The sequence below is a fragment of the Nesoenas mayeri genome (genome assembly GCF_963082525.1).
Source record: "Nesoenas mayeri genome assembly, chromosome: 3".
Lineage (NCBI taxonomy): Eukaryota > Metazoa > Chordata > Aves > Columbiformes > Columbidae > Nesoenas > Nesoenas mayeri.
In genome coordinates, this window is record NC_137544.1 from 110,276,378 (window position 1) to 110,298,925 (window position 22,548).

At 42.9% G+C, this 22,548-nt stretch overlaps 1 protein-coding gene across 1 annotated transcript in view; it reads right to left on the bottom strand.

The window, feature by feature from the left end:
* The window catches only part of LOC308038900 (tau-tubulin kinase 1-like), a gene marked incomplete at its 3' end in the record, with an annotated part of 98,616 nt that overhangs the window by 11,311 nt on the left and 64,757 nt on the right, over positions 1-22,548 (bottom strand). The window contains exons 11-12 of the mRNA XM_080341837.1: positions 19,648-19,823; positions 16,473-17,031 (exon numbers count right to left, since the gene is read on the bottom strand). Coding sequence (XP_080197963.1) covers positions 16,473-17,031; positions 19,648-19,823 — 735 coding nt within the window. The remainder of the gene's footprint in view (positions 1-16,472; positions 17,032-19,647; positions 19,824-22,548) is intronic.

A 22,548-nucleotide genomic window follows, 5' to 3' on the forward strand; every position in this document is an offset into this window, starting at 1 on the left:
ATAGCCTTTCCCTCTTTTTTTTTTTTAACCGAGGTCAATAGGACAGCCCAGTCCTATGCTGGTTAAGTGTCCCTCCCTATTTGTGCTTTTGTATGTTGTTAGGTTTGTGCCAGTTTTCCTAGCGTCTTGACCAGAAGCAAGAGCTCTGTAAGGGTGGTATGCCTGCCACTTAGCTTCCCACCTCCGCACCCACGACTGTCTCCAGCAAGAGTCAATGCAGAGCTTCTCTGAGCAGACACGAGCAAAGTGGAAGAAAATGATAATCCAAAAATTGTTCTAGTCCCTAATAGTAAAGGCAACTTAATAGCAGCAAGAAAGAAGAAGCAGCAGCAGATTCTGAAAGCTAAACATCTTCCTTAGTCATAAAAATAACCAGAAGTCAGCAGTGAATAAGAACCTGATCTGGCTTTTTTTTTTTTTTTTTTTAGGAATGACCAAGCTGAAGGGGCAAGAGCCCCACAGAAATCCTCCTTATCTGACTTGTTCAGAGGAAATCTGCCATTACTGTGTTCCACATTGCCAGATCATTAATTGCACTCATAATTAAACTGAGAAACTTGTTGGAGTTGTTGGAGGAAGCCCTGGGGATTCTTATGAGGCAGGTGCACTAGGTGAGGTAACCAACTTGAAACACTTTGCATATGAAAAAAAACCCTCCAAACATAAAACCATTTTCTTTTCGAACACTAAAAGACATGCAAGTGAATGTAAAATGGAGATTGCTTCCAATCCCCAGGTTACATGGTTAGCAGCTTGTTCAAAATGTACATTCATTGTAACATCATTTTTTCAATACAAAGGAGTTGCAATACATCAGATAATACTTAGAAACATTTCCCAGAAATTAATCTTTGCACTGTCCCAAGGAACTGCAAATGTGTGTGTTATAGCAAACCAAACACAAAACATATGATCTAAAAATGCAACAAAAAGGAAGGTAGTACTGCAGTGATCAGCCTTTACACATTTTATTTAATGTTTTAACATTACCCAAAATAGGCGTTTGCATACTAATAAATTATGTCCTAAGTGGCAGCACCGTTCCTATTGCCAGAATACTCTGCCACCAGCAGATGGTGAATGGAGGGATAGGTATGCTACAAGACACTGAATTAAGAAAAGTGGGCTGGGCCAGGTTGCCAAAATGAGATCTGCAACATGCAAAGGATGCCAGGTGTGCCATTTGAACCAGACAACATGATAATTTCTGTAACTGACTGAGATTTGTTCTTTGCAATAGCCTTTTGAGTACTTGGATGTGTGCAAAGTGGCCCATTACCGGCACAGAAAGGTTTCTTTAAGGCATGACCATGCATGGCCATTTGTATTCCCTGTGTGGGTCATGAACACATATAAACACACATACAACCAGAAATGGAAGCTCTGGTAAAAAGCATCCTGACACCACCCTAGGGACAACAGTGAAACCAGGAAACACATCTGGCTTACTTTGGTCAGCTTCTCCAGAAACTATCACCTCCTCCAGTCACTCTGGGGAAGGGCTGGCAACTACAAGGGAAGCGGGTCAAGAAGAAAAGCATACCATGTTCTCCAGCTGAGAAACATCCAGGGCAATTTATTCACTATAAACACTAACAGGATCCATGATTTTCAAGGCTTCAGACCTTGTCTGCCAGGAAATGCAATTTTATTTTCTTCAGCTAGCCTCTTTGAAGCCATCTGTTACTGCCAAGCAGAGATATATATGATAGTGATCTCCAAATAGTTCTTTCCCATTTGTCACAAAAGGAAAAACAGAAAAGGTAAAATAAAAATAACAGCTTCACTTTTGAGTAGATTGGGATAAAAGAGCCCTTTCTTATTCAATGTGAGAGTTGCAAAATAGTCTCAGCTCCAGGTAAAGTTCTGAGAGTGGCGTGAATAAATCTCCACTGACAACCATTAATTAAATGTGTCATTCATCTAACCCAGCAGTTTGCAATAAAAATAAATTAAGTCATTGATACAGTATTATGTTACTGTAATATGAATGTAGCCTAAGGAGGAGATGCTAAAACCTCTGGACAAATACAGTGAGTATCTGTCATCAGTCCCTCCAGATGAGCAGTAGAAAATCACCTTCTATTTTCAGGAATAATCTTGTACCACTGCCAAGCACTTAAAAATTCCATATATACACATCATGGAAGATTAATCGATGGAGGCGTGAGAGGGAAGGACATTAGAAAATAGGAAAAGGATTGAACATATCATTTCATGCTTTCTGATCTTCAGTCTCATAGTGCATCCTATTGTTGAGCTATTTTACAAGACTAAACTAGCAATGTTTATATTTTCTTGCCTTAATTTATTTACATAGAATCACAGCATCAGATTCAAGTAGTGCATTTTTACATGAGAGAGCAAGTGAAGTTCCTGGTGATTTGCAGTGAAAGAAATGCCTGTATGACATTTGTTTTATTTGGTATATAGGTCCCACCTACTGTCCTGACAATTTCCAGATCATGAAATAATATTCTGCCTCCTGAAATTCTCTCTGTGCAATCAAACTCTCATATCTGGCCTCATCTTTACATGTTCTGAAAAGGCTTTGTTTGCCACTGACTTCCTCTATTGGTCCCGCATGTCAAACAGGAGAGAAGTGACTCACAGAAAAATAAATCACACAAGCTCACAACAAGAGAAGTGGTGTTTAACCAGCTGTTTACATGGTTTGCAATCACAGATGGCAGCTGTGTATTAACTGAAAGAGCATTGCCAGTTCTCTACATTCAGCTGCTCATGGACACAATAATTTTGAGGAGTTTGATGAGTCCTAAGGATTCCAGGATTTGAAACTTGTGAAACTGTCCTGGAAATAGATGGTATCTTCCACTGTTGTCTTTGAAACCAAACTGCCTTTAAACAACATGATCACTATTCCTCACACAGACTCCATGTAGAGCTGAGACTGCTCCAAGTGCCAAAATGTGCCATTTTCCACTGTTTCCTTCAAGGAAATCAGAGGGAGGGAAAGCAAGAGGCTGATCAAAGTTCTACAGGGACTGTATGGTGCAATGAATGGCTATGAAGTTGGTGAAGGTTTTGGAGGGGAAGCCATATGAGGAACAGCTGAAATCACTTGGTTTGTTCAGCCTGCAGAAGAGAAGTCTAAGAGGAGACCTCATCACTGCCTACAGCTTCCTCACAAGGGGAGGAGGAGGAGCAGGCACTGAACTCTTCTCTTTAGTGACCAATGACAGAACCCAAGGGAATGACAGGAAGATGTGCCAGGGGAGATTTAGACTGGACATTAGGAAAAGGTTCTTCACCCAGAGGGTGGTGGAGCACTGTGGCAGGCTCCTCAGGGAGGTGTCACGGCTCCAAGCCTGACAGTGTTCAAGAAGAGGCTGGACAACACCCTCAGACACATGGTGTGAACTGTAGGGTTGTCCTATGCAGGGACAGGAGTTGGACTCAATGATCCTTATGGGTCCCTTCCAACTCCGGACATTCTATGATTCTGTGAACGTGAGATATGCAATGCATAGGAAACTGGTGCAGGAAGCAAGCCTCGTGTATTCTTGGAAACAGCAAAGGCAGGAGGTAATGCGGGTACCGAGGGATGCAATAAGGATGTGAGGGATAAGACATCATGAATGGCAATGGAGGTGAACCTCAGGGGCAGGTGAATGTGTGGAGTGGGACACACACTGGCAAGTGGAGTGGAGTAAAAATAATGTTGTGATATGGGGAAGGGCCAGGACAGGCAAAGGAGAACAAAGAGGCAACTAGATCTAAGAGATCTTCTCAAGCACCGAGGTGAATATGAGGGGGTTCTGCTTCCTTGCCACATTGTATGTGAAGCCTACCAACATAAGCTAATTGGGTGGCAGCTGAGCAGCAATCTCTGCTCATGGATATGATCCCAAAGCTAGATGTTAGCCATTCCTGGAGTGAGCTGCCTTACCTCAAATCCAGTCTGGAGCCTAGCTGTCCAAGCACAGCTTCTTCATCCTGGGCTGGCAAGATGGCAACTGCCAACATCCTTCACAGCTCAGGTTGTGCCTACTGCCTCAATGCACTGGAAGGGAAAAGCTGCCCTTAAACTCCCACCCTCAGCTGAGTACCTAGTAACTGAAAAGCAGCTAGAGAAGCTTCCTATATACTCCTCAAAAGCCATTTGGACACAGGATTTGAGAGGTGGGTTGATCTGCCTCTGTTCTTGGGGACTCTTCAAGAATCACCATATGAACTACAGGGAAAGAGCTGAAGGACAGGTCTGGGAGTCAAAATCTGTCACATGAAAGGAAAGCAACAGTCCAGGTTGGAAGCCTCTAGGAACCACCAAGACTTAACCCAACAAATACAACCTTTGAACCAGTTCGTCCCCTTCAGAGCAACAGAACTGCAGCAGCCTTGACCACCACAATGTCCAGATTGAGACTCACAACCAAGAGAAAGAGTGGAAGAGCAAGAGAAGCTTTTCATTATGAAGAGGTAGTGCAGGGCTGGGATTACATCACCTATATGGCTGTCTGACAGGGCATTTCTATTCTATTTTGTCATCAAAAATGACTTCACACAGTGAAAGAGGAGAAGCAACAAAACTCTTCCACTTACCTGCCCCTCAAAACTGGCAAAAAAGTATGAGAATGGCAGACAAAGTCAGGTTCATACTAGAGACTTCGTCAACATGGGTATATCAGCAGGATACTCCTAATGCAGATGCACTGGTATCTGCAAAATTGCACCTTTGTCATTATAGCCTATTTTCACCCATCCCCCTCCCACCAAAATGTTCTATACTGAAAACGAATGTGTGCTAGCGTAACTACATTTACCCCAGCCATGCCAGCTTAATCCACATTTTCACAGAAATCACCTCTCTGTAGCTCCTTCCTGTGGAAAGGAGGCCAGGGAGAGAGTGATGCATTGGAAACATCTCCCATTCTGCAAAGAAAGTGAAAGGAGCCAAGAGACCAAGATATAAAAATATGGCTTTTGTATGTATATACAACTGATATGCATTTGCTCACTGAAGTAGAACAGGAGATCTCAGCAACAGATACCTGTGCTGATGCTAATGATCTCTGTATCATAAAGGAGTGGCAGATGCTCATTTCAATCCTCATTTTGCATTCTGACAAGAACAAGTGCTATGTACAATGGGAAGTAAAGACAGGAACATCTCTTTCAGGATACAAACCCTGTTCTTGGACCCTTCTGATAAACACAATATGTCTACGAGTCTGATGCTGAAATTTTATTTCACTAGTATTGATTTACACTGACTTACCCCAGCAGAAGCACTTCAGGAACCTTCCCAAACATAAAAGGAACGAGTGCAACTAATGTTTCAGCCCATAACCCCATGACAATTTTTCCTGTTGACAGCCATCCATGGGTTGTTTTTTTCCCTGCTGACCCTGGCTTGCCAGTGCTTTTGGTTGTGCAAATGGAGGATGAACCAAAGCAGGAAATGAAACAAAGCTGAAAACAACTTTCCTTCTCCCTGTGCAGGTCCATGCAGCCATATGAACACTGGCACAGGGGAAAGGGCTGGATGGGATGGGGTGGAGGTAGGAGGGCACCTCTTAGAGAACCAACACTTTTGTTCTCCTAACTTAACCATGAAAGCATAGCCTTCAATGGGAAATGACTGATTGCTACTTCCTTTTTTTTTTTTTTTTTTTACAACTGATTTTGGACATATTTACATTTATATTTGCAGTCATTATAAATGAAACACAATAAATAAATGCAATATAAATGTAATCTACAGAGTTTTTTTAGAATTGCACTGTAACTAGTTTTAATATTAATTTATTACTTTTTCATATATATAAAAAAGATAGCTATTTTCACATTTATTTAATTTGCCAACTGTTCCTCAACAATATGTGGATTCCATAGTAATCATTACAATATTAGAGGAAGATGTTAAAAAAGTCTGCAAATTGACTATTGTAACATCAGGATTCCAGCCCTTAGCACCAATTAATTTGTTCAGAACTGAATTGTGAAAGCCATATTGACCATGAAATAAAACTTTCCATAAAACCTAGGTGACAGCAACATGTCCAGTTATTCTGGTATACAGCCCAAATTGGATAGTTTAACAGGATTGCTTTAGAAATCAATATCCCACCTTACAGAATCTGAACGGCAAAGAATTCAGTGTCTTTTAATAATGTATTTCAGCTGCTTACCACCCACTTACATCTTTAAAACAAGCATCCTAATTCTAGTTTGACCTTTGTTACTTTATCTTCCAGCAACTAGACCCATATCTTTGCCTGGCAGATTAAAAAATGGTCTTGCTCTCTTCAGGTAACTCTTAACACCAGTCATGTCACTTTCTAGTTTTGTCTTTAATGACAGACTGCATTTCTTCACGCTCATTCTACACGGCAGGTTTTACAGAATCAAAAAATTTTTGCATCACTTCTCCTTTTTTAGGTTTTGAAAATATTTTTTAAAAAATTTCCATACAAGACTTGGGTACGATGCCTGGTAGAGAGCTCACCAGTATAAAAGATCTCCTCTCTGCTCATATCTTAAATTTCCTGCTTATATATATTTGTTTTGTTTTGTTTTGTTTTTGCTTTAGCAACATAATGAGAACTTACACGCAGGTAATTTTTTCCATGAACTCCCACTTCATTTTGGAAGACAGCACCTCCCAGGGCACAGTTTCTCCCACTCTGAGCATGTGACCCATATTCTTTGTATTCAAAACATGACCTTGTCCCTGGCTAAATGCAATAATTAGTTTGAATGCAAGCAACTCATCAAATGATCCAGACCTTTATGCAGAGCTGGCCTGCATTATTTTATGAAGCCACCCATTTTTCTGCCACTGCGAACTTTCTCCTTAGTGATTTTTTTTCTCTTCTTGACAACCATTAAAGGCACAGAATAGTGCTGAGCTAAGGGCAGGAGATCAGGAGTCCTAATGAGAAACATCACCATTTCTGAGAGATAGCAACATATAAACATATTTTGTTTGGTTAGTTGGTTTTCAATTTATTAATAACTTTAACTAGAAGAAAGTCTTAGTGAAGTCAATATAAATCAACCATCTTTATCAATCAGACTTTCAAACTTAGAAGAGTTTCAAGTTTACTTGGCAAGAACAGTTTTATATATAGACACAATGAGTAGCATTAGATTACTGCCCTTTAAATTTTATGTATGGAGCAACTTATCATCTAGACATTGTTTTTGTCTAAGGGGCAGGTTAGCGTTTGCTGCCTTTTCTCGCTAGTAAAACTAAAAATGGATTTTTAAAAAATAAAACAATAGAAAACTTCATTCCTTAAAATTTATCTGGAAAAGTGAACACCAGTGTTTTGGAGACTACGAACTAAAAGTTATTAAATTTACTGATTTTAAATCTACTTCTTTCACAAACTCCATTTTCTCTGGAATCTGCTGTTCAATTTAAGTCCCTACTGAACATGGAAAAAATAACATCAGAGCAGAGTCTACTCAAGGAAATCATTCCTTCTCATGTCGCTTTGAGAAAGGCAAAGCCCTGCTCTTTCTGGTGTATGGGAATTGCGGAAGATGGAGCGAGGAGGAGAAATGTAAACACACTCAAGTGACCTGCAGCTGGGGTATAAAGAAAGCACATACATCACGCTAATTGTTTTGGTGATCTTGTGTGCTTGACAAGTAGAACCTCTGTATTAGATAACACAGGCCTGAGAGAAACTCTGCGGCACCTTATAATGTCTGAGATTCCTGCATTGTTTTGAGAAAGAGCAGAGCACAGCAAGAGGCTGCGTCTGCTCTCAGCCTTGAAATATAGGCAAGCACAGCCGGCCTAGTGATCTTCTAGCTGGGCTGAATCACTGCAGCGCCTGCATCCCTGCTTGTCTCACCTCTGCATGGGAGCTTAGGTGCCACTTCGGAGATCCTCCAGTAGAGAGGTAACTAAAATAAAGCTTGCTCATTGCAATTGTATTCATGGCCTCTGGCTGTTCTTGCGACATGCCTGTGCCTGTGCACACTGGTTTCTGTGCTTGACAAGAGAACGGCCAAATAAGATTAGGCTACTGGTAAATTCAGTCATATTTCTGGCAATGCCCAGTGGGTTTTTTTAAAATAAAACTGATCAACAAATTGCAGATAAAAATTCTGGCTGGGCAGTAAAGTGCCCTGTTCACTCATGTTCTTGCAGCAAATCAAAATAAATTTAAATTCAAGAATGACTGTGGGAAGAGACCAGTCATACCTACGCTGAATCTTCTCAAGGAGGGTGTGTTGCCCTCTCCATCTCCATCCCTCTACCCACCAGGATGCTCTGTGGCACGACTGTGCCTGAGCACATCTTGCGGCACACAGACCCACCAGGCCAGGTCCTACGAGCTTCGGCCAGCACCACCTACCCTGTCAGGGCTTGCACTGTCTGGGGTTGCTTACAGAAGGGTGAATCCAAGATTAAGGGAGCCTCAGACAGGGCAGATGTACCTACAGAAGTCAGTATTTGGAAGGAAGACTGTAACTCCACTGGAAATACCATACTTATGCAGTAACACCTCCATGTCACAACTTTCTTCTAACACCCATACTTATCCCATGCCATTTTCTCATTTGCCTGAGCTTTCTGTATGTTTTCTTGTCTGTATCCTCTGCTTATATGCTTCCTGCAGAATTTTTTATTTTGGACTTGCACTTTCCTAAAGCCCTGAGCACCAGCAATGACCCCTTCTTCTTTAACCTTAACATCCATACTGCCTCTTCTCCCAGAAAACTGGTCCTAAGGCTCATTTCAGTAGAAGATGGTTACTACATTCACTTAACTACATACAGGTCTTCATACAGTCTGGTGTTTTACACTGCAGCTATACTGAGAAGGGCAATATAGCCCTGCAATCTGGGGAAATAAGGATACTTATAACAATTTACATTAACTTCGATCTCCCTTTTCCTCTGAGACTCAAGTCAGTTTTAGATAGGGGCTCTGTATACTAACTGCTTATTTAGGCCACTTATTTCTCAAGTGAGATCTGTTATCACAGGCATTTCCAAGCAAGGCCAAGATGCAGGGCTCCTCTGCCACTGAAAATCTGCAGGTGCCTAAAATTTCTGGAATTTAGAAACAAAGGAATATACAGCTGGATCAGTAAGAAAATCCTTGCTATCCAGCTTAGGAGTGGAGAGCAGACAAACGGGTCCACTGTCACATAACAGAGGCAAAACCAGAGAGACAGAAATTTGTGGTGACTGTATGGAAACCAAACTGCAACAAAAAGCAAGATTTCTAAAGCCAAAGCAACAAAGAGATACATGATCATAACTCCACAAGAGGGACAAATCCTGAGGTCCTGCCTCAGGTGAGCTTCCAGTAGGAGTCTGCCTATTTCTAGATGGAGTAAAACTGCCTACAGATTTGGCCCAGAGTAAGACACCAACAAAGATGCTTGAACCAATTTGCCCAGTGAAGGTAACGCTTGCTGATACCTCCACAGTCTCTCCACTCCAGTCATAATTTGACAATGTTTGTGGCTTGATTGCACGTGTTCGGCAAGGCAGCCCTGCACTTTCTACCCCAAGGTTGCAGGACATGCAAGCGAGTCTCTGAGAAGAGCCCTGGCATTCAGCTCTTTCATATATATCACATGTTCACCATCTGTGTTCTCATCTTCGGCCATGCTCCTGCCCCTCGCCCAGGTTGCTGGGAGGTTTAGAAAACCAGATGTTTTCAGTCTCTGTGGGGTTTGGCTGCCAGGGCTTTGGAAGTAACAGTACCTTAGGCCGGTGTTGTCTGGGATTCAGTATTGCATTAAGTGGTGACACACTGTGGGCAGGTGGGGATCTATTATTGCATTGTGGAGGCTGCTGCTTCCCTGAACAGGCTATGTTTTGTGTGTGAAGCGGGCCCACACCTGCTGGAGCTGGGACCTGGAAATGCGAAGGACGGAAGGCATGAGTCTGTGGTTTCCTGCCGTGAGGGGCATGTGCCTGCGGTGGGGCATGCGCACGGGGCTGCTCTCCGCCGAACGGCTGCGCTGTATGAAAGTGCCACCAACGTGAGGGTAGTGTTCTGTCTCCAGAGTTGAGGAGGAGAAAACGGAGGACGCCAGTCTTCTCAGGGGGCTGTACCTCGGGAGGGAGTGCTGAGAAGGCCTGTCCTCCTCCAACTGAAAAAGACCAAGAAGAGTGGAGGAAAAGGTGTCAGGCAAAGACTTGACTCGCCCCTGGTTTGTGATGCGCATGCTGCAGGCATCTTCGCCGGCAGATGTAAAATGCCTAAGTGGGGCTTACTTACTGCTCTGCATCTGTAAATTCACAGGGCATGTATGGGCACCACAGGAGTCTGCCATTACAGAGGGCCTGCCATGCTCTCCCCAGCCACATGCAGACACAAGCGACACCAGCAGTGTCAAGCTCTGCTATGTCAGTCCCCTTCTCTATCTCTTCAGGCTACCTGCCTCACCTCTCTGTTCCTCTGGCATCACTCATCTGGACACATCATTCGGCTACTCATACATCTTGCAAACAGGTAACAGTCAAAGTCTGAACACACCTGGAAACCATGTGTAAGAGAAATGGTGAAACATCTGGTGCTAAAATGATTATGTGTATTTAAAAGTGAAGGATTCTCAGGTTGGTTTTTTTTTTTTCAATAAGTCTTATAAAACTTGCTCCAGAGATTTGGGAAGGTAACTTCGGGAGCTGTTGGTGGACTTTTCTTTTCTGACACTTAAACTGCTGATCCCCTGATACACTTTTATATTGAGTACCTGCTTCTAGTTTTGATAAGCAGGGGAAAGGCAGCAGCTGGAAAGGCTGGCAGAGTATAATTCTTCTTTCAGTGAGAAATACAAAACACAGAGCCACAGGAGGACATGAGGAGAAGATGCATTCTTAGGTCCCTTTTCTGTTTCTGTGATCATGGGATGGCCGGGAGAACAAGGAAAATATACTCACAGAGCACAACTTGTGCAAGGATGAGATTGCAGTCCCTACCTTCCTACATACTGACTAGAAGACAGAGACGTTACAGGAATGACTTCAGATTCTTCACCCTGAAAATGCTAAGTCCTTCCTCTTCTTTCTGCCTCTGCTATGAAACTAGCACTTTCACAGGGGTCAGCAACCTCAGTTTCCAAAACCAGATCATTTTTCCTAGAATTACCTTTTTCCTTTCAAATCCATTCCCTTCCTTGTGCTGCGTTTTTGTTTTTTTGTTTTTTTGTTTTTTTTCAGGCAGTCTCTGTAGGTTTCAAAATGTAACTGGGAAATGTGAAAAGGCAATATTGTATTTTCCTTATCTTACTAGAGATGTTGCCTTTGCAAATGATATGAGAAAAAGAACTGAACTTCATCCAGTCTCATCTCTTTCCTGTCACCTTCAATATCTCTGCAGTGCTTTGAGGCAGTTATCTTATCTTCCTAAGTTTGTGGTGGGCATTAAACGTGAAGAGCAATTATTTACAGTCCTAAATGTACTGCATTTCACTGCATAGGTCAGACTCTCAGATAATAATAATGATGTAATACTGTCATACAAAGTATTTGAGAGAGACAAAGAAATTCTAGACAGCGGCTATAATTTGTCATAAAGCAAATAATCTCTCCATAGATGCTGTAGAAATTCAGTCCTGGGTATACTGTTTGGAGGCTGCACAGCTAAGTATACCAGAATTGTTCTTATTACTTTTTGCTCCCTGTTTGGGCTTAGCATACTTTATGATTTCCAATGTATCATCTCAACGTGGTAAAGACTTCTCAGATCAAAATTAATCACTCCAACTACCCAGATATACCTCCTTCACAGCACAGTACCAAGGGCCTTGCCCAGGCCACGAAGGGGCAAATCACAATGCCCCATCAGCAAGCACACTTAGGTATTGCTGCCTCTTGGCTGAAGCTCAGGTTACAGACATGCTTAAATTGCACAGTCAACGCTGGAGGTGCTGTGCCCTTTTATCCCTCTGCCCTTGGCAGAAATCAGGCTGGACCACCTTCCATCAGGCCTATCCTGCTCTGTTTGGACAGGAGCAGCATGGGAAGTCCTGGAAAAATGTGATGTTGATAGAGCTCAATAGATGTAAAAGATTTAAAATGTAATTAGGAATTTCTACTGAGCTTGAAGTTCCGATTGTTATGACCTGTATATATATACGGACCATACATAAGAATTACTTCTCTTACAGTATCACTTTTTGTTGATCCTTTATTCCTAACACATGGATGGACAAGGACCCTGAATCTAAAAAGCCTAAGGGACAGAGGACAACTCTACACAGATCCTTCTCCATCAGCTGGCAAGCTCTTCTCACATGGATGGAAGCTGGAAGAGCACAACAGGCACCAAGTGCAGCTCAACAGGAAAGACACTGAGTGAGGGGCAATGTGAGTCTGCCTCCTTCTGCAAATGCCCATTTCTCAGTGGTGAGAAACTCAGGTACCTCAGGTCTCCTCAGAGCAGCCCATGGACAATGGGACACCAAGACACATAGCACCTTTTCATATAGCATTTTTCCTGTTGCCTTCTTCCCCAGCATGCCTCTTCTGCCCATGGTTATGAACCTGAGAGCCTGCTGTGTTTTGGTTCTATCCATTGCTTGATTATTTAGACACAATATATATTAATATACTATGATATATATATTTCTATACTATAAACATGTATAAATAATATTTATATACCCAGCTTTTCTTCTTTCTGCCTTGGAGCCAGTGAATTTGTAGTTTCTGTCCTTTCCTCCTGCTGACTTTCAGCACTCTGGGAGTGACAAGGATTTCCCTTATCACTGCTCCAGTGTCTGGGGACACAGAGGCCACCAGGCCCAAAATATAACCCAGAGAAAGCCCTGCTCAGCTTTCAGTCATCAGTGCAAATCAGAGTTCAGCCAGGTAAGAGACCTGGGCCAACCCAGCGCTCTACAACACATGAGAGAGAGGCTCTACAGATCACCCAAAATGCTTGAGCCCTGTCCTTGTTGTGAGGCAGCCCTCTCCTGTGTCTACGTGTCTTTTTCCAAGGAATAATCATCGCCAACTCAAACCAACAGAGGAAGAGAACAGCATCAATACTGTTGTCAATGAAGTGGACATCCCCTAACCAGCCGTGCTGCTCCCAAGGGTATTGGGCAACATCACAACTATAGCATCCCTCAGATGAGGCAATGATGAAGGTCAGGAGCGTGGGGGCACCCATGGGCTCAGCACCTGAACTGAGAATATTTTCTTGGCTCAGTGAGGGTCTCAGCACAGATTTTTATGGAAGAAAAACAGTGATTAGAGGTCAAGTTGGACTCCCAGGTGGAACACTGGAACAGGCTCCCCAGGGAGGTAGTCACGGCTCCAAACCTGACACTATTCAAGAAGTGATTGGACAATGCCCTTTGACATGTGGTGTCAATTTTGGGGTTGTCCAATGGAGGGACGGGACATGGATGTGACGATCCTTGTGGGTCCCTTCCAACTCAGGACATTCTATGATTCTGTGATTCTATGATCTGTCCCAGGCAGCCTGTGCAATGTGCCTCTGACTGCCTCCTGCCTTACCCATGGCATTACCAACACAGGTCTTCATGCTGAGCATCCTTGCTTGATCTCTCAGCAGAGAAGTCAATGGCGGGGAATGGCTGAGAAGGGCTCATAAGCTCCTCAGCTCCTGCCCTCTCAGGGTCAAGACATGCACAACTTCAAATAACTCTATTTGTGGCACTCTCCTGGCTGTGGAAGGCTGTCTGTGGGATAAAAGAGGCCTAATGTGGGGAAATGCTGAGAGAGTTGGGACTGTTTAGTTTGGAGAAGGCTCATGGGGGTTCTTACCAACATTTATAAATACCTGATGGGAAAAAGAATATGGACCCAGACTCTTCTTAGTGGTGCCCAGTGAAAGGACAAGAAGAAATAGGCAGAAATTGAAATACAGGAAATTTCATTTAAACATAAGAAAAAGGTTTTTTACCATCAGTGTGATTAAACACTGCAACACGTTGCCCAGAGAGGTTGCGGAGTCTCCATCCTCAGAGAGATTCTGATTGTACGCCCTCCTGAGCAATCCTGAGTGGGACTAGATGATCTCCAGAGGTCCCTTCCAACCTCAGCCATGCTGTGATTCTATGATAATCCAGAGGTGACTGTCTTTTTGCCAGTAACAAGTAATGGGTTATATATTGGAGCCAGAGAATGGAGGAACAGAACAAAGCATGAGAGCAGGGATTACCCATTTGCTCTCGGTTTGTACTTTGCTGATACCAATGGATGATCACCAGTTTCTGGGAGACCAGAATGAGGTCCCAAATCAGTACAACAGGGCCTATGACCTTAATCATGGTAGGTCTGCATTTAGTGATATTTTTACCTATTTCAAAGGCTCAGTTCATATCCAAAGGTAAGGAAGATTTACTCACACACACACTATCTGTTCACAATTTCAATCAAACCCAGAGGAAGCCCAAGCCTGAGCTATAGGAAACATCTCTCATTGCCAGTGAGGCGTTCAGTATTTTCATTAGTTAATTCCTTGGTCAAATTATTAGCATCCCAAACAACTGTCCCTCCAACTCTGCCGCACCTAAGGAGAACAGGCTGATGCTTTCCTTCAGGCACCAAGTAATTCTTCCTTTCGGAGTTGGCAGTTGGCTCTGTGACAGCAAATGGAAAAAGAGGAATGACACTGCAAAGCTGTGTATATAGAAGCAACTGAAGGATCCAGAACTCAAAGGATGCACAACTGAATCCTGGCCAGCCAAACAAGTCCAGTGTTGGTCTATATGTACAAAGTTAGGTCCAGGAGTAACCAGAGGGTGTTTCAGAATACAGGAGCAAAAAAATGTTCAGTCAGCTGGAGAGCCAGGGCTGTCTAATATATTAGCGGTAATCATCCACAATCCCATTAATTTACCTTTTTTGCCTGCTTTTTAAGTATCACCGTGCAGGGATAAGCAGCCTTCATACTGTGTCATACCCAACTCGCCCAGTCATTTCTTACAGCTGTATCAGGTGCAGTGGCCAAGAAGGCATCTCCGGCCTTCTTTAGCTATGCTAAATACATCAGTGATGTGTTCCTGCTGGTTCCTACGGCTGGTTCTTACCAGTTGGCTCTTGCTGTGTTCATCACAACTTGCAGATCTTGCACTGACCAGCCTAATAAGTGTTCAGACAGAGCAAAATCAGACACAGACCCTTCCAATTATGCTGATCTTGCCTATGCAAGCTCCAGATATCTGTGTCATCCAACATCTCGGCTTCTTACAAGCAAACACCTCCACCTAGGAACCTTGCAACTGGATGCAGTCTTCCTGAGAAGCATGTACTACTATTACTCCATGCTCAGCAGGACAGTCCCACTAGAGCCTGCTATCAGTATTTCTGTCCTTCCTGTAAGTACTGCAGCCTCATACACCTCAGCAAGGAACACTTTGGTTTGATTCTTTTCATATAGTTTATTGCATCAGTCATGTTTTGCTGCCCAAATTAACAGCACTTTTTTCTTGTACCTCTCCAGGATCCAGAGAAGAGAAGAATCTGGTCAAGGCCTGAACAGAAGGATGCTCTTTTAACATGCTCCAGTCCAGTGAACACTCCTTTAGAGAATAAGCTCAAGAGGGAATAGGACATGGAATTACCAGCTTCCAGAGAGGAACAAGCAGGCTGCCCAAACGCCTGCCACAGGAGGATGTCACTGTGTACATGACCTGAGACTCGCCTGCTCTTATTGATCCCACATTCATTAACCTACAAATACAAAAAGCTCTCGGGAGAACAATTTTATTGTCTCTTGAAGTGAACATTCTGGGACAGCCTTCTTCTGAACGTCTGAGAAATGAAGATTAGACATGACAGGGGAACTCGGAGGCCAACAGTATATAATGTTTTTCCAGGTCATCTAATAAATTGCCTCCCACTAAAGCCTGAAGTTCTTTGTATCTTCAGAGGATCACAGAAAAAAAGCCAAACCAAAAGAAAAAAGCCCTCTACAACTATCTGGAACAAACAGAGTAGGTAAAGAACATTTCTGTGAGTTCTGCTAACAACAATGTCAATCACAGAAGTAAGGTTGATGTGGTGTGTGTGCTGGTTCCTCTGAGCTTTTTATTAGGTATTTAGAGAAAAGTTTAATCTCAGGGAGTTATTTCATGATTTGCATTGCTGTGCCCAGTGCTGATGTGTGATTAGAATAGAGGGCAGACACTGCTGTTGCTGCTGAGAAACTATGTGGAGAAGATTGGCTGGCAACACTTGCATACAGCTAAGTGATTATTAACAAAACACCGTGGTAGAGCAATAAGAGAACTGATTTAAGATACCTACAACCACAGCTGTGCTCTCCTCTTGTCACTGTGCCAAAACAGCTGAAAGATCTTGATAAGAGTGTGTCCTTTGTAGGGGATGTTACTAGCTATAGGGAGCACTTCTAAGATGTTCACAACATTTAGAAGCACTGTTAGAAACAGTTTCACAAAAGCATCCATGCTTGAGTCACAGACTTCTCCAGTACAGTTGAGGTTTTCTAAGATGATGCTATGCTAGTCAACAAAATACAGACCCAGGGATCTTACCTGTCTCTGAGGACCAGTAGGTTCAGATTCTCGTCTCCTTTGTCGGAAAGCTGGTGCTGAATGTAGGGGAGAGTGGGCTGGACTTCCCATCTGCTGTTCATGTTTACTGTCAGATACTGTTTGAGAAGGTCCTTCATGTCTGTGGGAACTGTCCTCCTCAGTCACAGGCTGCATACCCCGACCTCGTCCATCATGCGTCTTTGGCCTGACTGCAGCATCTCCTCCTAAGCGCTTTCTCTCCTCACCGTCTTCAATAGGTCTCAGTTCTTCAGGCTCCTCATCTGTAGTTCCAGAGGTGCTTGGCTCAGCACCTGGGTGAAAGTCCTTCAGCTCTGTCTCCTTATCAATGATAACCCATTCCTTGCTATCAAAGTCCTCCTCCTCTGCAAGTGGTACTGAGCGGAAGGCATTGCTGAGGGCTTCATGTTCCACCGAAGCAGACACATCCATCCTACCACTTGCCTGCCGATCAGCCTGGCCAGTATCAATGGACAGCATCTGGGCTGGCTGGGAGGAGCATACAAGCCGTGATGGAGAGCCAGGTAAATCCATTCGAGATCTAAAGACAGAACATGAAGCCATTAGGCTTAAGTAAAAATATTTCTTTAGAATCTATATGGCAAAAAGATGTTCCCTCTAAAGTGCATCAGTATGAGAGCCAATGCAGTATCTCTCTTCCTTGTAGATGACAGGATGATAACCAGTTTCCCCCAACAACACCAATATACTCTTAAGCCTTTGGTAAATACTATTGGTTTGTGAAAAAGAAAACACCCCCTAAATCCTTAATCTACTGTCTGACTTAACAGTGTTTCTGCTTGGCTCTTATAACCTCTTCAGCTGCACTGTGCTACCACTTGAGTGGCCACTGAAGCCTCTAAGGTGGCCACAGGAGTTCTTCAAAGACAGAAGAAATCTTCGATCCTATTGTGCACAGATGACTCCAAAATACTTTGGAGGAGCAGGAAGAAAATATGGTTAGTACCCTTTTACAAAGGGTAGCATAAGGTTCAGCGAGTCACAGTCTAAATAGCAGCAGCTTCTCCAGCCATGCAGAAATATCCTCCAAAGAGACCCTGGAAGCTCCCTGTGCCCCAATGGCCCTGGCAGCATCTTAGCAGGAAAAAACAGTGGCATTTCTAGCACTCTACTCCACAGTGGTTTAATCCATACTTCTCATTTGGCCTGCACCTGCTGCTAACTTTGCTTCTCTGTCCACCACAGCCGTTAGCAGCTTGCTGTACAAAAGCAGAGCATCTGCTGGTCAGAAAAAGACAGCTGCAGTGCATTTTACAAAAGGATTTCAACAAAGACCACACAGCCTTGCAGACTCTTCTGGGAAAAGCCTTCCATGTGTGAGAAACCATGAGGGGAAACAGAGAAGTGACCGACCATTTGGTGAAGGCTGCTAAGCAAAACTTGGTATCATCAACACAGAGGAAGGTCAGAGCTGAGATGGAAATAACTGCGCTTGCAATGTCAAATTTCTGACTAGGAAAGGGGAATTAGAGAAGGAGGTGAACCAAAGATTGATATAGAGAAAATTGTGAGCAAAACCAAAGTTCTCAGCAAAAGCCATCTTGATGGATCTGAAAGAAGCAAGGTTGTGTTTGTTAGTTCTTGAAAACATATTATTGTGAATAGGAAACACTAAGTATGCAAAGTAAGAATATACTGTGTGTGAATGAGAACTGGATTTTAAAAGCTATTGCTAAAAAAAGTAAGAGAAACTCTGGACTTAGGCAATGTTTTCATGCATTCCCCAGGAGAGGAGAGACTCCTGGAGTGGAAGAATTTACTCCAGAAAGCCGGAAGAATTTCCCAGTGCTGCGATTCAGGTCTGCGTCGTGAAAAGTCAAAAATGGAATAATGAGTAGACTGTGTGGCAGAGTGGGATTGTATTTGCAACATACTTGGTGCAGGCTACTTGCAAGACGAAAAAATATCTTGATTTTAAAAACAGAAGCTGAGGTAAGAAGGCAGGAGAAAGGGATGTATTTTGGATAATACACATTTTCTATATTAAGTTAGCATGATGCTGAGTAGATAAGGAAGAGCTAGAGAAATAAAGGAAGGAGTTAAAAGCATTCAGTGAATATACAGGACTAGTGTTGCTGACTGTTATAAATGACTTCTTTCCCTTCCTATTTTAAAGTGCCTTTCTTCTGACCAAGAAAAAGAAGAGGTACCAAGACACAAGAATTATTATTCAAGCTCTAAATTATTAACAGCAACACAAACAATCCTTCCTGAATTACAGAGAAGAATCACAGCTTCCTTCAGCCACCCAGAATAAAACAGTACCTAACAAACAGGGCTGGAGGCTCACCCACTCTCTAGTTCTTTTGATCCTTCTCCATTTCTAGCTATGGCCTCCTTGTGACTGTTCTTCTTGGCTGAAGTCTGTCAGATTTTCTCTGAGAAGAAGGTCTGTCTCCCCCCTGCCTCTTTTAGAGGGGGCATTTCACCAGTACGCCCTGCAACCACAGTCCATGCCTTGACTTCCAGTGGAAAGAGGAAGACTGATTAACAAAGGACATGAAGGGAGTTAACCAGCACCAAAGGCTTGTGTCTTGTAACACGTTCTCCAGGATACAATGCTTTAGAAAGCTTATTTTTATTATTCTTGGGGTTTTGTTTATTTTTTTGCCATGCATCTGAAAGTATCCATATTACCCTCAAAAGCAGCGTGTAATATATACTTTTCACATGCAAACAAGTGCAATACTATATGCTGAAAAATTAACATTATTCTTGCTGTTGATGAAAAATAATGAAATAATGAAACCCAGCAGATCAAGATCTGCCAGCTAGCTCCCAGAATACATGGATCCTTGTCTGTATCCTAAAAAGATCCATTGTTCCCTCCCACCTCAGGCCAGCCAAAAGTTTTGTGACTATTTACATTATCTCTGATCTGACGCTTTGCCTTCCCTCTAACAAATGTCCCTCCTTCTATCTGTGGAGTTCTTCCCATCCCGAGACAGAGTAAGAATCATTCTCACTAACTCTCCTTATTAGCAGACATGAGTCTCATCAGAAAGATCATAAAGCCCATGAGCACCTCCAACCAGAAATGAACTTCCAGTGCCTGCTGATCTAATGATTAGGTTGGTCTCCACAGTCCTCAAGATGCTGTGTAAAAGCAGTAGGAGGCTACAGAGGGTGAGCAAACCTTCTTTCGTGTAGATCTGCTTTGCCATCAGCAGTGGAGAGGCGTTCTGATTCAGGGCTGTTCACACGGCGGTATCTTAGGGAGCGCACTTGTGCAGTTGGGGACTCTGGAGGCACTCGGACAGGGGAACTGGGGCAGACACCATTTCTCTGCTCCTCTTCCACCATGCACTGAGTCTGTAGGAGTTAAACACAGAGAACTTCAAAATCTGACCAGAGACATTGATTTCCCATTCTTCACTGCTGCTCTATGCTTTCTTCTGGGATGTAATTTCAGCTGCATTTTCACAATCTATGCAAGCAATGTCTGAAGGAATGCAAGGGCCTGTATGTCCTGGCAATTATCTAATATTAAAACAAGGTATGGATTTTAAATGAATCAAAATATTTAAACATCTTTACAAAGCAGCCTTTGCATTTCAGTTACCAAAAAGAGTTATCATGGGCTAATCTGCTACATATACAAACCCCAACTGCTTATCCAAGATGTCTAAGAGCCCCTGTTTGTAATTTTATTTTATTTTTTTTAAATCTTGGACCTCAAAACAAAGTCCTCCAGGGTATATACTCAACCACAACATCTGTAAGCACTTTCCACAAACCCAAGGTCACACTGAACATGTTCATGGACACTTGTGAGCCTTGCATGTTCATACTCTACCAGTACATATTTTCTGTTTTCATATGGCCTTACTGAATTTGATTTTTTTTTTTAATTTAGCAGCAGACAAAGGAGCAAAAGTCGGTGACTCTAACGCAGCTGCTTTCTACCTTCCACTGGGGTGCTTTTTCTTGGAAAAGAAGACCTGCTTAGGCAAAAGCATAGACGCAAAATGGCCCAAGTGCTACAGCAACAGTCTCAGATTTGCATTCAACCCTGGTGTGCTGCCAGTCATACAACACCAGCTTCTACACACGGCCTCTGTGTGGGGACACACATTGGGGTGCCAGTGCAGGCTCCTAGTATGGAAAACATTTACCTTTTTCTGCAGCATGCCCTGTATTTACTTGTCCTCTTAATGCCAGAGGCTCTGAATGTATGCAGGCTTCTCAGTAAAATGCTGCTGATCAAGACAGTTGTCTTTGTGCATGTACTGTGTACATGACAAGTCAGTCAGTGTCCATAAAGTAGCAGATCTAAACCATTCAGGTTGGGTTTGGAATGCAGAAGTAAGTAGTCTTTGCAGCCAGGGAGAGTGGAGGAGAACTTTCACGCAATACAGGAAAAGCAAAATAGGTGATAATTATTTAATCTGTAATCCATTCAGGACAGGAGCAGGTTAGTGCTGAAGGTCAAATGTGTTTGTGAAAGGAGCAAAGTGTTGATTTAATTGTAGGGTAACAGGCAACTTATTAAGATCCAAAAGCAGAGAATTGGGTGAGGGTGTGGGAGAGAAGGAAGAGGCTTCTGAGAAAATACAGAAGGAGAACTTTGATCCAGTGGAGCAAGGAGAACCAGAAGAAGGATTTAGAAAGATCAGTGAGAGGAAGTAAGGAAACTAACCTTAACACAGAAATGGGAGAAGTGGGACAGGAGACCTGAATGGTGTGAATAGAGAAATAAGGATGACATTAGAGAAGTATTGGGGAGAAAAAAAACATGGCAAGATCTACTCATCACCTAAATACAAAGAGCAAAATGAGGAGGGCCAGAGTTACTTCTAATGGTGCAAGACTGTAAGATGAAGGATGGTGAAGCGGTGAATAGCAGAAGGGTGTTTTACACACCAGCTGTCCTTGCGGTTCAGAAAGACACATGGGATGCCTGAGTTGACAAGCAGAGGTGAAGCTGTACACTTACATATCACATCTGCAGCCTCCTTTTTTTTTAATCCATGTAGTGACTGTGACTCAAATAAAAACTGATTCTCTCTTGGAGAACAGTCAGACTAAAGATAATAAGCCTAGTGGACTGAAAGGTCGGGCAAGGGTCAGACTAAAGATAACAACCTTCACATAGAGAAAGAACACATTTCTTTAGCTTTGGAGAGGACGATGCCCTGGGCTCTATTTCATAAACTGCTGAGCTTGTCAAAACTCAAGTGCTCATTGCCATACTGACTAACTCCCTAAGTTCTTTTGCCAGTAACTTGACAAGAAACAGCATATCCCTTGGCAGGAACATCATCTGGTCATGCTGGGGATCTTGCAGAAACCTCCCCTGCCTTTAGCTGCTGTTATGACAGGACTTGTGAATGACGGCGCTGGGTACCCAAAATATGAGGTACAACTAGCACACAGAAAGGACATTTAGGACTCCCATGTGCACATCTCAGCCTGACTGAAGAGCATCAAGGCACCTGGTGGTTCAAAGGAACAGAAAAACACATAGGAGTTACCAGGATTTTTCTGTAATGCTGGGGTTTTTTGTATGTTCTGGAAACAGAACTGTCACACTCTACTAGTCTTTTCTTATTTCATGTGCCTTCCAAAGAGAACTTCTGGGAATGCACACAGTTTACCAGTGAGAGATTAGAAAGTAGTTTGAACTTGGTTTATAATTCTCAGTATTGGGGGATGCTGCTGATAATGTTCCATACAGATAACACTTTGATCCAAATTATTTTTGTTGGAGAATTTTAAGCAAGTTAGATGAGATTATTTCTTGTCCATGAATAATGTTTTCTAATAAGACTAAGGATAGTGGAGCTATCTGCAGGGCTGAAAAAGGGACTAACATTGTGCCAGTAGAGACTAAAGTGAATTCGGGTCAGAGCCAGAAGACTGGTAGGTTTAACATGCCAGTCCACAACTGTCCATTAAAGACAGGTTTGTGAAGTGAATCCAATACGCCCTCATATTATTTTACGTCTGTTTGATGAAGGTTTCTCTGCTAAGAGATTCTGTACATATCTGATGTCATACCATGTGACATTCTGATTTTTAAATAAGAACTGAGATC